This window comes from Hypomesus transpacificus, chromosome 15, assembly GCF_021917145.1.
Source record: "Hypomesus transpacificus isolate Combined female chromosome 15, fHypTra1, whole genome shotgun sequence".
Lineage (NCBI taxonomy): Eukaryota > Metazoa > Chordata > Actinopteri > Osmeriformes > Osmeridae > Hypomesus > Hypomesus transpacificus.
This window is the reverse complement of record NC_061074.1, coordinates 8672139-8685111: the sequence shown is the minus strand read 5'-3', so window position 1 is coordinate 8685111 and position 12973 is coordinate 8672139. Positions and strand designations below refer to the sequence as shown.

At 45.9% G+C, this 12973-nt stretch overlaps 1 protein-coding gene across 3 annotated transcripts; it reads left to right on the top strand.

Moving 5' to 3' along the window:
- Window positions 1-618: 618 nt before the first annotated feature.
- itpkcb (inositol-trisphosphate 3-kinase Cb) lies at window positions 619-12900 on the top strand. Of its 3 annotated transcripts, XM_047036365.1 has the most exons (8): window positions 619-720; window positions 2089-3400; window positions 8920-9019; window positions 9210-9423; window positions 9738-9942; window positions 10540-10641; window positions 10739-10810; window positions 11019-12900. In XM_047036365.1, the coding sequence occupies exons 2-8, from the start codon at window positions 2264-2266 to the stop codon at window positions 11232-11234; spliced, it is 2046 nt and encodes a 681-aa protein (XP_046892321.1). In that variant the 5' UTR covers window positions 619-720; window positions 2089-2263; the 3' UTR covers window positions 11235-12900. The 3 variants fall into 3 exon arrangements, with proteins under 3 accessions (XP_046892321.1, XP_046892322.1, XP_046892324.1); XM_047036366.1 differs by lacking the exon at window positions 619-720 and having other exon boundaries at window positions 1983-3400; XM_047036368.1 differs by lacking the exons at window positions 619-720; window positions 2089-3400 and adding an exon at window positions 5501-6172.
- The last annotated feature ends 73 nt before the right edge of the window (window positions 12901-12973 follow it).

Here is a 12973-nt window from a genome sequence, read left to right as displayed (position 1 = left end):
GTAACTTTAGATTGGTTTTCATACTGATAAATCTGTCTTTTTATTTCGTTCATCAGTTTGCAAAAAATAAATTAAACCTGTTAATAGAAAAAGTGCAAGAATACAAATTTAACCGAATTCAAGCAGTAGAGAACATTCATCCAATCCAACCTGACAGACTCGGGTTACATTGTGAAATGATTGTTCGTGGAGTACAAGCGGTGTCAAAATACGAATGCACCTTTCAATAGTTTGCACCCGTAAACAGTAATTACAGTAATTACATAACATGTATAAAATAAAAATGGCAGTCAATTAATTAGCTTTCAAAAGTAAACATCTACATCCAAAATATATACATAATTGTATCATTGTTATACTGATTCATTATAAATAAACATAGTATAAGTATAAAACCTTATACTTAAGACTCTAGTTGTTCCCCTTAATTAAATGCAGATTAATTGTTTGTGTTTGCGTGATCTGAAAATTATTTATTGTAACGGTTAGTCTGATTGGGGATTTGTCCTAATTCATGTTGAGGGTGTGTCTCAGTCTAAGTGTTTTGACATGGGCTTCCTCTTTCACTTCACCACATGTTTTTACCTCACAAGATTAGTGCACACATTGCTAAATAGATAAGCCACACAGTCATCCAACGGCATACCACTACACACTACACAACCACATTTCCCCATAGTTACTGACAGAGGAGTGAAGTTCATAGATGTTCTGTTGATGGTAGGTCGTTTCAAATGTAACTTTTATTGTATTTAGGCTTTTGTATTTCCGAGTAATTCAAGTATACTTGTATACTTCTAATTCAAGTATACAATTGCAGAATGTATCCGTTAAGGCTGCCATATTTCTATAGATAGAAGAATGCAGCTGTGAAGTGTTAAAATTGTGTAATGCAATTATTCTCTATCCCCCTGATCATTGTATATTTTATGCTATTTAATCTGTGACATGTTTACTTGATGTGGGAGCTTTTGAATCAGTGTAAATTTTCCCTGTGTTCAGTTTAGTCATTTCTGAAACTACATTTCTAAACATGAAGTCTTATACAAAATATTCAGGGATAAGGGACTTTTTAAACTGTCAGTAGCAGCAGTGAGCAATTTGTGTTAAGTCATAAGTCATGCCAGAAACAACTAATGTCTATGTGTGTTTGTGTGTGAGAGAGTTCTATTGAGTTATTTATTCCATTGCTGTGTCACTTCCTGTCCACAAGCATTCCTTTCTGATGAGGAGGCCAAGTACTGCAGTAATGTAATTCTAGTTTCATTTTTATATTAACCAAGATAATGATTACTGACTGTGTGAAATGTGGCTGAGGACAATAGGACATATTTTCCAGAAAAATGCCAGCATGAATTTTTATTTTAAAACCAAACATATGCCCTATACCACAGTAAACTGTATTTATTTTATTTTATGTAGATTTTGGTTACCACCGCCCCACTCCAACTCTACATAGCTCTGTTGAAACCATACTCAACATTAACTAGGGCTGAGGAGATGCTCTGTGAGGACTGTGGCTGCTTGTCTGATACTTGTGGAGGGTCCAGTAAATTATGTTTAAATATAGCTGAATCTCTCAAACTCTTGTGTGTTGTCATTGATGTTGTATGATACCTGAAAACCACAAAAAAGAGTCAGGAAATGTACAAACACAAGGGGGCAGCAGAATTATGGACTGTTTGATCTCTGTTGGCTGTCAAGCTTACCTTCTTGGCTTTTACATCAGGAAGAAAAGACATCCCTTTTTCTGCCTCTAACCAGATTGATTGGAAATTAGTGTCATTTTAAAATACAGAACAAAACATAAGTGTGATGGTTATATTTTGGCATGAGTGTTATCTGTTTATAAAAGAGGGAATAATATAACTTTTTTTTTTTTCAATCAGCCCTACACTGATGTGCAGCATTAAAATGTAATTTTGTTATGCTGTTATCCTGCTATGTTTCCTAAGCGTTTGGGAAGGATTTCTCCGTTTTTGTTTACTGGCACATTGATGAAAATGAAATCTTAAAAAAGGAAGAAAAAATTGAGAGCCCATGTGTGTCGATTTATAATAAAATACTATGAAAATAATTTTGTTCCAGAAAAAACAAGACGCGCTCAAAGAGGAGAAAATTAATCACATTTACGAGTCACCACCCGAAAATGTGAATCATTGGATCACGTGACTTATGCTGCTCTGAAGCACGAATGGTTACAAACTACATGCTCTGCTACAACCCATCGTTGAAGGTCTGTGTCTGAACTACGGTATACAGAATGGGTCAAACTCGTTCTAGCTTCTTACACTCCCCATCCACGCCGAGCAAAGCGAAATGGAAACCAAGCGAGACAGCCAAACAACTCCATATCCGCAGATTTAGGAGTAAGAAGCCTGGGGGTGACCGGTTCAACAGGACTTCGGAGAAAAATAAGGTGTTGCCGTGCTTTGAGAGGAAGAACCAATCAACATGTCAATCTGCGCTGAGTCTAATCGGAGTTTCGGAAACACGTCTTGATTACGGACAAGAAAAGTTCAGAAGAGGCCACTTAGAGAGTGAATTCCTGAAAACCCCGGTCGGAGGTAGCCCAGCTGGAATAAATCATGGACAGATAAGGAATCTTAACATTGACAAGGTGAACCGGGGAGCGGCGAACTCGTCATCCGATGCGTCGAGTTTGGATAGACGGGCCAGTGGACTCAACAGTACCGGCTTCGTGGCCAAGCCGAACGGCGGCCAAGGAACGACTGCAGGAGAGGACCATGCCTGGGATTCCTCAACAAGGACAATGGAAAACGAGACTATCGGAGAAAGTTGTCAGGGTGGAGTTAATTCCGAGGTCGAGGAGTTGTCACGGGCTGTAGGCTCTGTACTGTTGCGCACCTCTGGCCAAGACGTCAGATCTTTTGCTTCGCTGAACTCAACCTTATCCACAGAGAATGAGAAGCATATAGGATGTACAGAAATGACCAAATCTACTACTGTTTCGTCTCTGCCTAGTGTCGACAGGCCGTCCTACCAAAATAACTTTTCAGTTGATTCCGCCAATCAAAAGGACACATCGACCACCAAGGTACATAGTCCAGTGTGTAGCCAAAGTTTCCCCGGTACAATCCCGAAGCTTATCATAACCAGTGACTCGAGTCCAAGTGGGTTACAGGAAACGCTGGATCACCAGAACAGGGGGTCGTGCGTAGACCTTCACCCAGATGACGAATCGCCCTGCTCGGACAGTGGCTGCGGAGGCTCCCCCGCGCTGATGCGCTTTCCCCGAAAGCTTTCCAGCTCGTCCTCAGCCGGCCTGTCATCCGCCTCATCGTTTGACGAATCTGAGGATGACTTCACTGGTAGCGACATCGAATCCAGCCTCTCCCCGGCCAGATGCTACTCGCGCAGTCCGGACGAGGGCACAGGGGTGAGTGCACATCTCTGATTCACCCTGCGGTAAATGTCTATGGTAGACCTGAGGTTCATTGGGAAATATGTGTTCTGCAGGCATAATGATTATAACTGTATGTTTCTAGCCAACTAACACAGTACAAAGAAAAGAGCGACACACACAAAAACACTAATACGTTTCCCTGATTCATGCAAAAGTTCCCCTCTGAATACCATACAGTTTCTGCTTAGTGGAGGGTTGAATAGGGTAGTGTTCGCTTCAAGGCTTGGAATATTGAATTCAGTATTATGAATCAATGATTCTGAGTGGTGGAAACTGGAATGGAACGAGAAGGATCTGCAAAGGGTTTACCCCATTCTCAACCCACTGTTGTTACAGCCTTGTGGTTTCTCATGCTGTTAAAGAGGTTTGGTGGGTGTGGAACTGGGAGCTAGATACTACTCAGTCACTTTCTTGTAGAAAATGGTAGTAATACTCTAGATGTTGTGAATAACTGGTCGCCTCACTTGTTCCTATGGGACGTTCTGATGTTTCTGTTTTGAGGCAAACTCCTTTGATGCATCTTAACGAGACATGGCTGGAATGACTAGTCCTTAAAAGCAGGATGTCTTTCCTGGAAATGGAACAATATCAGCACATGCTTTCTTTCTGCGTAGTACACACACTCACACCTAAACACACACGCATGCATAAACACTCCCTCTATCTCTCTCACCCTCGCACAAGCTGTTTATCTCGAAATCGTTCCTCACCCAGATAGATATATGGAAATAGTTTTCTTTGTGATCTTGTTAAACCTGTTGGAATGTGTTACCTTGTATCAGGATTCTCGGCCAAAGACCAAGGCCCCTCTGCCAGTCGTCAAATAACCAGGACAGCTACAGTAACGGCAGGAACTATTTCAATGGTCATAGTGAGCTCTGAAACATGGTTTGAAATGGTATGAAACTGGTATGAAACTGGTCAGGCATGCTGTCACCCATGGTTGTTAAAGCTGACTGTACTAGATGGAGGGGAGTGTCAGAGCTTGCGGGCGTCTGTTGTTATTGACCAGCCGTAAGCTCCACACTATTCGAGTGTAGCCAAACCAGTTGTTGTACTTGAAGTGCTCGTATTGCTCAGTGACGCCAGCATATGCTTGCTGAAGCTATATTCAGAAGTATAGGTACACACACATACACACACACAATCGGATGCCATCGCTCATTCACAGCTTAGCATGTGTGTCATGGAAAATTTGGCCGACGGCAATTCAGTTGCTAGGTGACATCATTGCCTTATTTGGAAGTTCTTTCTTTTCTGCTGTCTCACCAGCCTCTCTAATCTTTTGCAGTTAAATGTTCTGCGTATATTGAATCTTCTATTCCCTTTAAAACTAATTTGTAACAAACTATTATTTTCTCTCTGTCTCTCTGAGTCTTAGATGTCCTATTTCTGACTCTGTATTTCCCTCTATTTAACTTTGCACTTAAGGCCTTCTATTTTCCCCTCAAATACTTTGAAACACCTTGAAACATGTGGAGCAGAGAGAGGAAAATAGAGATAAGTGGAGAATAAACACCCTGCCCACGCACACACTCACACGCACGTACACATGCGTACGCGTGCGTGCACATGCGCGTGCACAGGGCTGTGGTCGAGGTGTGAGTCGTGCTGCTCGAGCTGTGGAACAGTAAGGGGAAGTGGCTCTGAAGAAAACAAGGCCTGGAAAGAAGCTCACCACCAGACTTGAAAGACACCTTCGAGTTGTAACACAGACATTTTCTTTTAACTTCAGTTCTTTAAAGAGACTCTGAGCACCCCTTCAATTGCAGCACTTTATTTTTCTGATCTGATTGTGGTCACGGGTCGTCCGACAGGTTTCTCACTCTCTTTCTGTCTCTCGATGACAAAGAGGGAAAGAGACTCATATTCAGCCCACACGCATACAGGTTGCAGCGATTTGGAACCCACCCCACCCCCTGCCTCGAGGGTAGCATGGTATTACAGTCATGTCTCTTGCTGGTGACTGTGATGAGAGATTGGCTCTGCATGGGGCTTTTTGAGAGCGCAAGCCGATGGGGGATTAGAGAGAAAGAGAGGGAGAGGGAGAAACAGAGGGAGAGAGAGAAGGAGAGGGAGACAGAGAAAGAGAGAGAGAGGGAAGGAGAGGGAGAGAGAAAAAGAGAGAGAGAGGGATCAGTAGACGAAAAATAGAGCTAAAGACCGCTTGAGACTGAGGGATAGATTGAAAGGACTCGCGAGCCAGTAAAAACAGTGCAAGCTGAAGGAACACAACAAGCCAGAGACAGGATATCTGATAGTTAGAAAGGGAGGTGTGACAGGATGTTGAAACAAGAGAGATGGTGTGTTGGTGTGAAAGAGAACAGGGGCGAGAGGGGAGGGAGGAGGTCAGAGTGATGGAGAGGGACAGCAAGAGAGATTAGTGTTACCTCATAGAAAGGGGACTGTTCACCCGACAATATAAGCTGCTGTATAGTAGCCTACCTCAGTGCTTGCACTGAAAGGCAGTCCCACTGCCTGAAATCCACCACAGCAGACATGCACAGACAAATGCATGGTTAGCTTCATGCTAACACTGTGCTAATTGAGGGACAGATCAGGACTTGAATAGACGCTAACGTCGCTAGGCTAACGTCGCGCTAGATGCAACAGGGTGTCACCTGGCGAGACCCCGTGCTGATGGTGCGGAGTGTGTGCTGCTGGCTCCGCTCTCACTTGCTCTCCGTGTCTGTGTGTGCCTGTGCCACCGCCGGCCTGCTTCTGCATTACTGCTCCGTCGTGCAGGTAAGAACTGGAGCTGGTAGAAGTGACAGTAGAAGTGAGAGTAGAAGTGACAGTAGAAGTGAGAGTGCGAAACTGAGGAAGGTGAGAGGAAAGGTCAGTGGGAGTTAGAATTCGAGTGCTCCCGAGAGTCAACGTGTGTGAGACCAAGCAACAATTTGAGAGAGTGTATGAGGGACTGAAAGATGAATAATAATAATTTCCACTCGTCACTCAGGTGAGGGCGGGTGGAGGTATTCCAGAGCAGAGAGAGACACAGAGAGACGGTCTGAGAGAGACAAGTTGTTGCTTGACAAGCCCTCCAGTCTCGCTGCTTAGTAGCCCCATATGTTCTCAGGCACGGACATGTTTGGGCTATTCAGGTGTGGTGTTCTGTTATTATTGTTTGAGAGACCTCAGCCTCCCACCTCCCACCTTTTTGGTTTAAGATTTCTGTAATCTGAGAGGATTTAGGATGATGGTCTGCACTGGATTAGACGGAGTTGGCCTTCAATGGCCTTTGATCTCAGAACGCAGGTCACAATTCGTCTGCCTGCTGTTGTACATAATGTACCTTTATGTGTTTCCTGTCAATCAGAAAGGATTGGGCAATGAACACAGCGTACTGCTTCCTGGTTCTCGCTAATCCTTGCTTTCTGGCTGTCACCTTTTCAATCCTCTCAGTTGCTACAGCTGTCTGGGTTAAGGGACAAGGGATCAGCTGGTGATTGGACAAAAGCCTTTCTGTGGTCAACGTGGCCCCCGGCGGGCAGGCACACTCCTGTCGTCATAGGAACGGGAGGGGCCCCAGTGGCAAAATGTCAGTGCTTGCTCTGTGTGTGTCTGTTTTTGTATGGAGGCTGTCACGAGCGATGACGAAGACCAGACACATCCACTGCATTCCAAGCATTTAGTTAGTGTAGTTGGTAAAGAAGGAGAGAAGGGAGAGAAGAAAAGAAGGTGGGTGAGGATTTTGAAAAGCAGATGCCACACGGAGGAGGGAGGACGGCAGGGTGAAGTTAGACTGTGAGGAAACAGGGTGGACAGGAGGGAGAAGAGGGGAAAACGCCAAACCGGGTTTAAGTGAGGGAGAGGGGGAGGGGGGTAAAAGATGAAATTCAATCTGGGAAGGAGGCGATGGAGGAATTCTGGTGCGAATGAAAGGAGAGACGAATGAGGAAATGAGTGGGAAATTAATAAAGATTTATAGCGAGTAAACAAAAGAGGAGATAATAAGAAAGAGAAAAACAAAGAACAGAACGTGAGATTGTGCTTCGTGCCATGGTTTGTTAAGGCTAGTGCTAGGCCAGATGACAATGAAAGTAAGAAAGGTGAAATTACATCTGACTCCCTTTTAGATGCACTGTCAACACTGAGTGAGAGGTGTGTGTGCTCCGGTCCTGTGTGTGTGTTAACTCTGCGGGAGGCAGTTTAGTGTGCTGTTGTTGTCCCTAGCGACAGGGCCATGTGAGGGTTAAGCTGCTAAAGAGATTGAAGTGTCAGGTGTGTTTGAAGTTGACTGGCTGTCCTACCAGGAGGCTCTAAGACTCCTCAGTTTGCTCCATGTTCACCTTACAGCACTACAGCAAGTGTGTACCATCTATATCCTGTCATTAGCAGCTATGTACCCTCTCTGTCAAGCCTTACAGGCAAGTATAGTGACCAACCGTCTGCTGTTTCACCATGAGTTCTCTTGATAGATTGGGACGGAAATAGACTGAGAGGAATGCAAGGGAGTGGAGGAGATACATACACACACACACACACACACACACACACACTGAAACACAGACACACAAACTGAAACACAAATACACACAGCCACACACTGAAACGCCCTAAAACACACACATACAGACACAGAAACACACACACAAAAAACACACACAGAAAGAAGCAGATACATAAACAGGAATATACAGGCACACTCTCAAACACACACAGAATCACGCACACGTTCTGCATGAACTGCAGTGTTGCATTCTTTTGCACTTATCATAAAAGCCTAGTTTATGGGGGCCCTGCCATTCCGCTTGATTGCCTATCGGCCTTGGCCTCGCCCTTTTCTGTGTCCGCCTCTGTCTTCCTGACTTACGCTGTCTTTACAGCATTACAATGTCGTAAGCTCCCTGTTCCGTAGAGTGTCTCTACCTTTCCTCTGTCGCTGTCTTTTAAGGACACACTTTGACACTCCCTTCACTTGATGGAAGCACTCTTGCACATGTTCCTTCTGATCACGATGTGTCACAGACACGTTTCCTAATTCTTTCCCTTTCTGTGTGCAATGGATGTGGTGTACTTTTGTCGAGTTGCTTGCGTCAGAGCCCAGTGCACAGTGACCTCGGTCCTATGTTTCCCAACAGATAAAACATACTCCCCCATGTGTGCACACACACACACGAGGATACACAATCAGACAGATACAGACACACTCAGACACACAAATGGTCATTGAAGCTCCCAGACAGTGGGACGTCTGTTTTGAGTCCTGGTAAATGTTTTATGAATGGGCTGTACGTAACGGGAGCGGCTGTCCTTGATATGAGATGGGAGGGCTTCGCAAAAGTCTGTTTGTGTGTGTGGGAAGAGGGGGGTGGGGGTGCATGACTGCTACAGGGATGATCTTCTCCCTTTGTCAGTGTTTCTCTCTCTCTCTCAACCTGTGACATAGCAGAGACCTGTGTGAGATTTAGTGTCAGGTTTTAGGCTTGAGGCTTCTCATGAACAGGCATCCTACCCAGTCACTCAACCATCCTGTTCTCTCCCTCCAGAACAAGCCTTGGCAGAAGGTAAAGACCATGGTCCACTGGACACCTTTTGTGGTGTCATTCAAGAAGAAATACCCCTGGGTGCAGCTCGCTGGCCATGCAGGTATGCGCACGCACACACACACACACACACACACACACACACACACACACACACACACACACACACACACACACACGGTGGCCAGTGCCTATCTCCTTCTTTCCACTTGTAATCTCAGTAGTTGTCCGCGTTTGAATCCTTTTTTCTTCTTTTTCTTTTTCTCGAACGCCCCTCTCTGTTCTCCTCCCAGGTAACTTCCAGGCCGGGGAGTATGGCCGCCTGCTGAAGCGCCACAGTGAGTGTGAGCAGCAGTGTCTGGAGAAGCTGATGCAGGACACCCTGCGGCCCCACGTGCCCGGCTACCACGGTGTGGTGCAGAAGGACGGGCAGGACTACAACCTGATGGACGACCTCCTGGCTGACTTCGATTCGCCCTCCATCATGGACTGCAAGATGGGCAGCAGGTGAGGCTGGGGAGGAGGAGGAGGGAAGGGGGGGGAGGAGGAGAGAAGGGGGGGAGGATGGAAGGGGGGGAGGAGGAGGGAAGGGGGGGAGGAGGGAAGAGGGGGAGGAGGGAAGGGGAGGAGGAGGGGGAGGAGGGAAGGGGGGAGGAGGAGAGAAGGGGAGGGGGAGGAGGGGGAGGAGGGAAGGGGGGCGGTCGTGGAGGAAGACGCAGAGAAGGAAACCGTGGTTGTAGAGCACTGAATCTTTCAGCTAGACTGTCTCATACGCGCCCCTCGACGGTGGCAGGTGTGTTAACCCCTCGTCTGCCTGTCAGGACATACCTGGAGGAGGAGCTCAGGAAGGCTCAGGAGAGGCCACGCCTACGGAGGGACATGTACGACAAGATGGTGGCCGTGGACCCAGCGGCCCCAACCGAGCAGGAGAAGGCCCAGCAGGGGATCCTCAAACCCAGATACATGCAGTGGAGGGAGACCCTCAGCTCCACCGCCACCATGGGGTTCCGCATCGAGGGCATCAAGGTGAGGCCGGCAGAACACTTAGGGGAGGGACAGGGGGGAGGGGGCAGGGGAGAGGGGGGAGGGGGCAGAGAGGAGGGAGGAGGGGAGAGGGGGAGGGTGTTACTCACTCTGTGGGGTGGTTTTGAAAAAAAGTATAAGTTGATCCTTGGATAAGGAAGGACAACTCAACAACTCTTCCTGATGGGGAAAAAGTGATGTGCCCCCCCCTCCTTCCCCCCCCACACACACACATACAAACAGGCTGGCTTCAGTGGTCTGGGAATGAGGTCATGTGCTGGAGGCACATCACAACAATGGAAATGCGCTCACCTCTGCTTTATATGGAAATAGTTGCAAAACAGGTGGTCAGTCTTCAAAACACAACACACATTTCATATCAGCCATGTGACATCATACCCGGTCTCACCCTCCATTCTCGTTACATGCCATTAGAATAATGTGGACGTATCAGTTTGTGGTTTTGGGCCAGGTTCCAGATCTAGATAAACCAGTGCTTCTTCTGGTCCAAACACTGACAAGAAATATGCCCCGTTTTTTTGTATTACCTGGTTCAGTGACTGATGGTCACTAACTGAGGGGTTTTGTGATTCTTCGTAGAGAGCAGACGGAACGTGCAACACCAACTTCAAGAAGACAAAACAGCGAGAGCAGGTGAAGCAGGCGCTGGGGGACTTTGTGGACGGAAACAGAGAGATCCTGGTAGGTGTTTCCAGCGGCGGAAAGGACTGCAAACGTACCTCAAGTCTGAGGAAAATGTGAGTTCTTTAATGACTCTCTCCTTCTTCCCCTCTTTCAGAAACTCTACCTGCAGCGTTTGGAGGAACTACGCTCCGTGTTGGAGAAATCACCGTTTTTCAGGACACACGAGGTTAGACACATGTCTTTACACTCCTTCCCACCCAATCGTACTGTGCCTCCTCAACAAGCCTGCTAGTTGAGCTATTATTGATGTATCTATCCAGTTAGATAACACACAAACAGGCACATAAAGCTAATATATATCTCACACGCCCACACATACACACATCATTATCTTTCTCACAAACTCTCTCACCTCAACTGTCTTCTTGCCGCAGGTGGTGGGCAGTTCCCTATTGTTTGTGCACGACGCTTCAGGACAGGCCCGCGTGTGGATGATTGACTTTGGGAAGACGGTTCCCCTGCCTGCCCCCCTCACCCTCGACCACCGGAGCCCCTGGGTGGAGGGAAACCGAGAGGACGGATACTTGTGGGGCCTTGACAACCTCATAGACATCCTCAGCACCATGCAGCCCTCTGCCTCTGAGCCCTGAGAGGGGGAGGCGGCAGGAGCGAGGGGGTTGGGGATCAGTAGAGAAGGAGAACATTGTAGAACATAGGCAAAGTGGAGGGGTTGCCACAGATGGACGTCAGTGGGACTGGTGGTAAACCGCCCTGCCTGAGGGGAAGAGAGAGAGAAGATAAGCACACTGCAGATCTTCGGATGATGACGCTACTCCTTTTCAGCCTTTCCAGGAGAGAGAGAGACAGACGGAGAGATCTTAGCCACACACAGGCAGTGTCTCATCTCATTAACTATGTTGATTATCATTGCCACAAACACAAATGCAGAACGACTCTCGCCCCTTCTCTCCCTCTGCTGGCTGAATGGAGACATATACAACACTTCCTTTTGAAGTGACCTTCGAACCTTTGAAGAGCAATGGAGAGAATTCTATTTTTGCGATGGACCATTGATTATTTTGTATTTTCCTACTCAGTGTACTAGCATACACCAACACTAATACTCCAGGCAGACCTGTATGTTTGAATTGACCCACAGCTTTTCTATGTACATAGATGTATTTAATTTGTTTGCCTTCAAATAGCCTTTTTACTGTATACATTTCTGTGCCTAGGTTTGAGTATTTGAGAATGTTGTTTTTCCAACAGCAGGTTTGCTGATAGGATAGTCAACAAAAGATCAAATGTTTTTTCCAACTAAATGAAAACCAATTTTCTCTTGGTAAATGGTCGAGAAAATACAGAAAATGCATTCCTTTTATATTGGGTCCATGACTCTGGCCATGACCGGACTGCAGTGTATTGCACTATGATTGTCGCAAAAAGCCATTGAACAAAGCAAGCTCTGTATGTGTGTGTCCTGGGCTCATGGTTAGTAATTGTTTTTATTTAATTAAGGTTGATTCAGCTTAGACATTCAGTTACATGCATCTATTTTTGGTGCCTAAACTGACTGGCATGTTCGGCTGTCTGTGTTACAAAACTGGAACAGGTTCATATTTTAAGCTTAATGATGAGTCTTACTGGATGAATAATTGATTTGAAGGGAGTTTTCTTTGTGTTCATGTTTTTTTTTATTTTTATGGGAGAAAACTGTCTGTTAGACAACTGTGGACAAGCAATTGAATTCACAATCGACACAAAGAACTGGGTTGGACCGAGGTGAGTGGAAGCCATGGTATTGTGTCAGAGCTTATCTGTTTCCAATTTTTTGGTCATTCAGATAACATTCCAGTCCTAGTCTTCCTGTACCATGTTCTTCCACAGTGTCAGACAGCTTTGTGTGTGTACACACCTGTTCGGTAGTCCTCTTTTTGAAAGAAATGTGTTCAATGTGGTGCATTTGTCAGCATTGGCATCTTAGAGCTGGAATATTATCTCTGGACCTACACCATGAAAGTTAATTTTCTGGAATGATTTTCTGTTTACAGGTTAAGTATTATATGTCTTTCTATGTGTCCTGATCTTTATCATACCATCTGACTGTTTTCATACTGTTTGTGTGGTCTGGCTGGGAACTGGCCAGTGTGTGTCAGGGTCATGGGGTGCAGAGGTATTTTTGTAGCTTTTATAACCCCTGTGTTGCATCTCAGAATTCTGTGGACTGTCTGGGAAGAGAACACAATGTGCTGGTGGGGGCGACTGCGTCTCTGTCTAGGACACCATTGATTGCAATAAACTGGAATTAAGATCTTAGGAATTGTTGTATTTTCTGCTCCAAGCTGGGGTTCACATTCTTTGTTGCTAATGTTCAAAAGACACAATGATG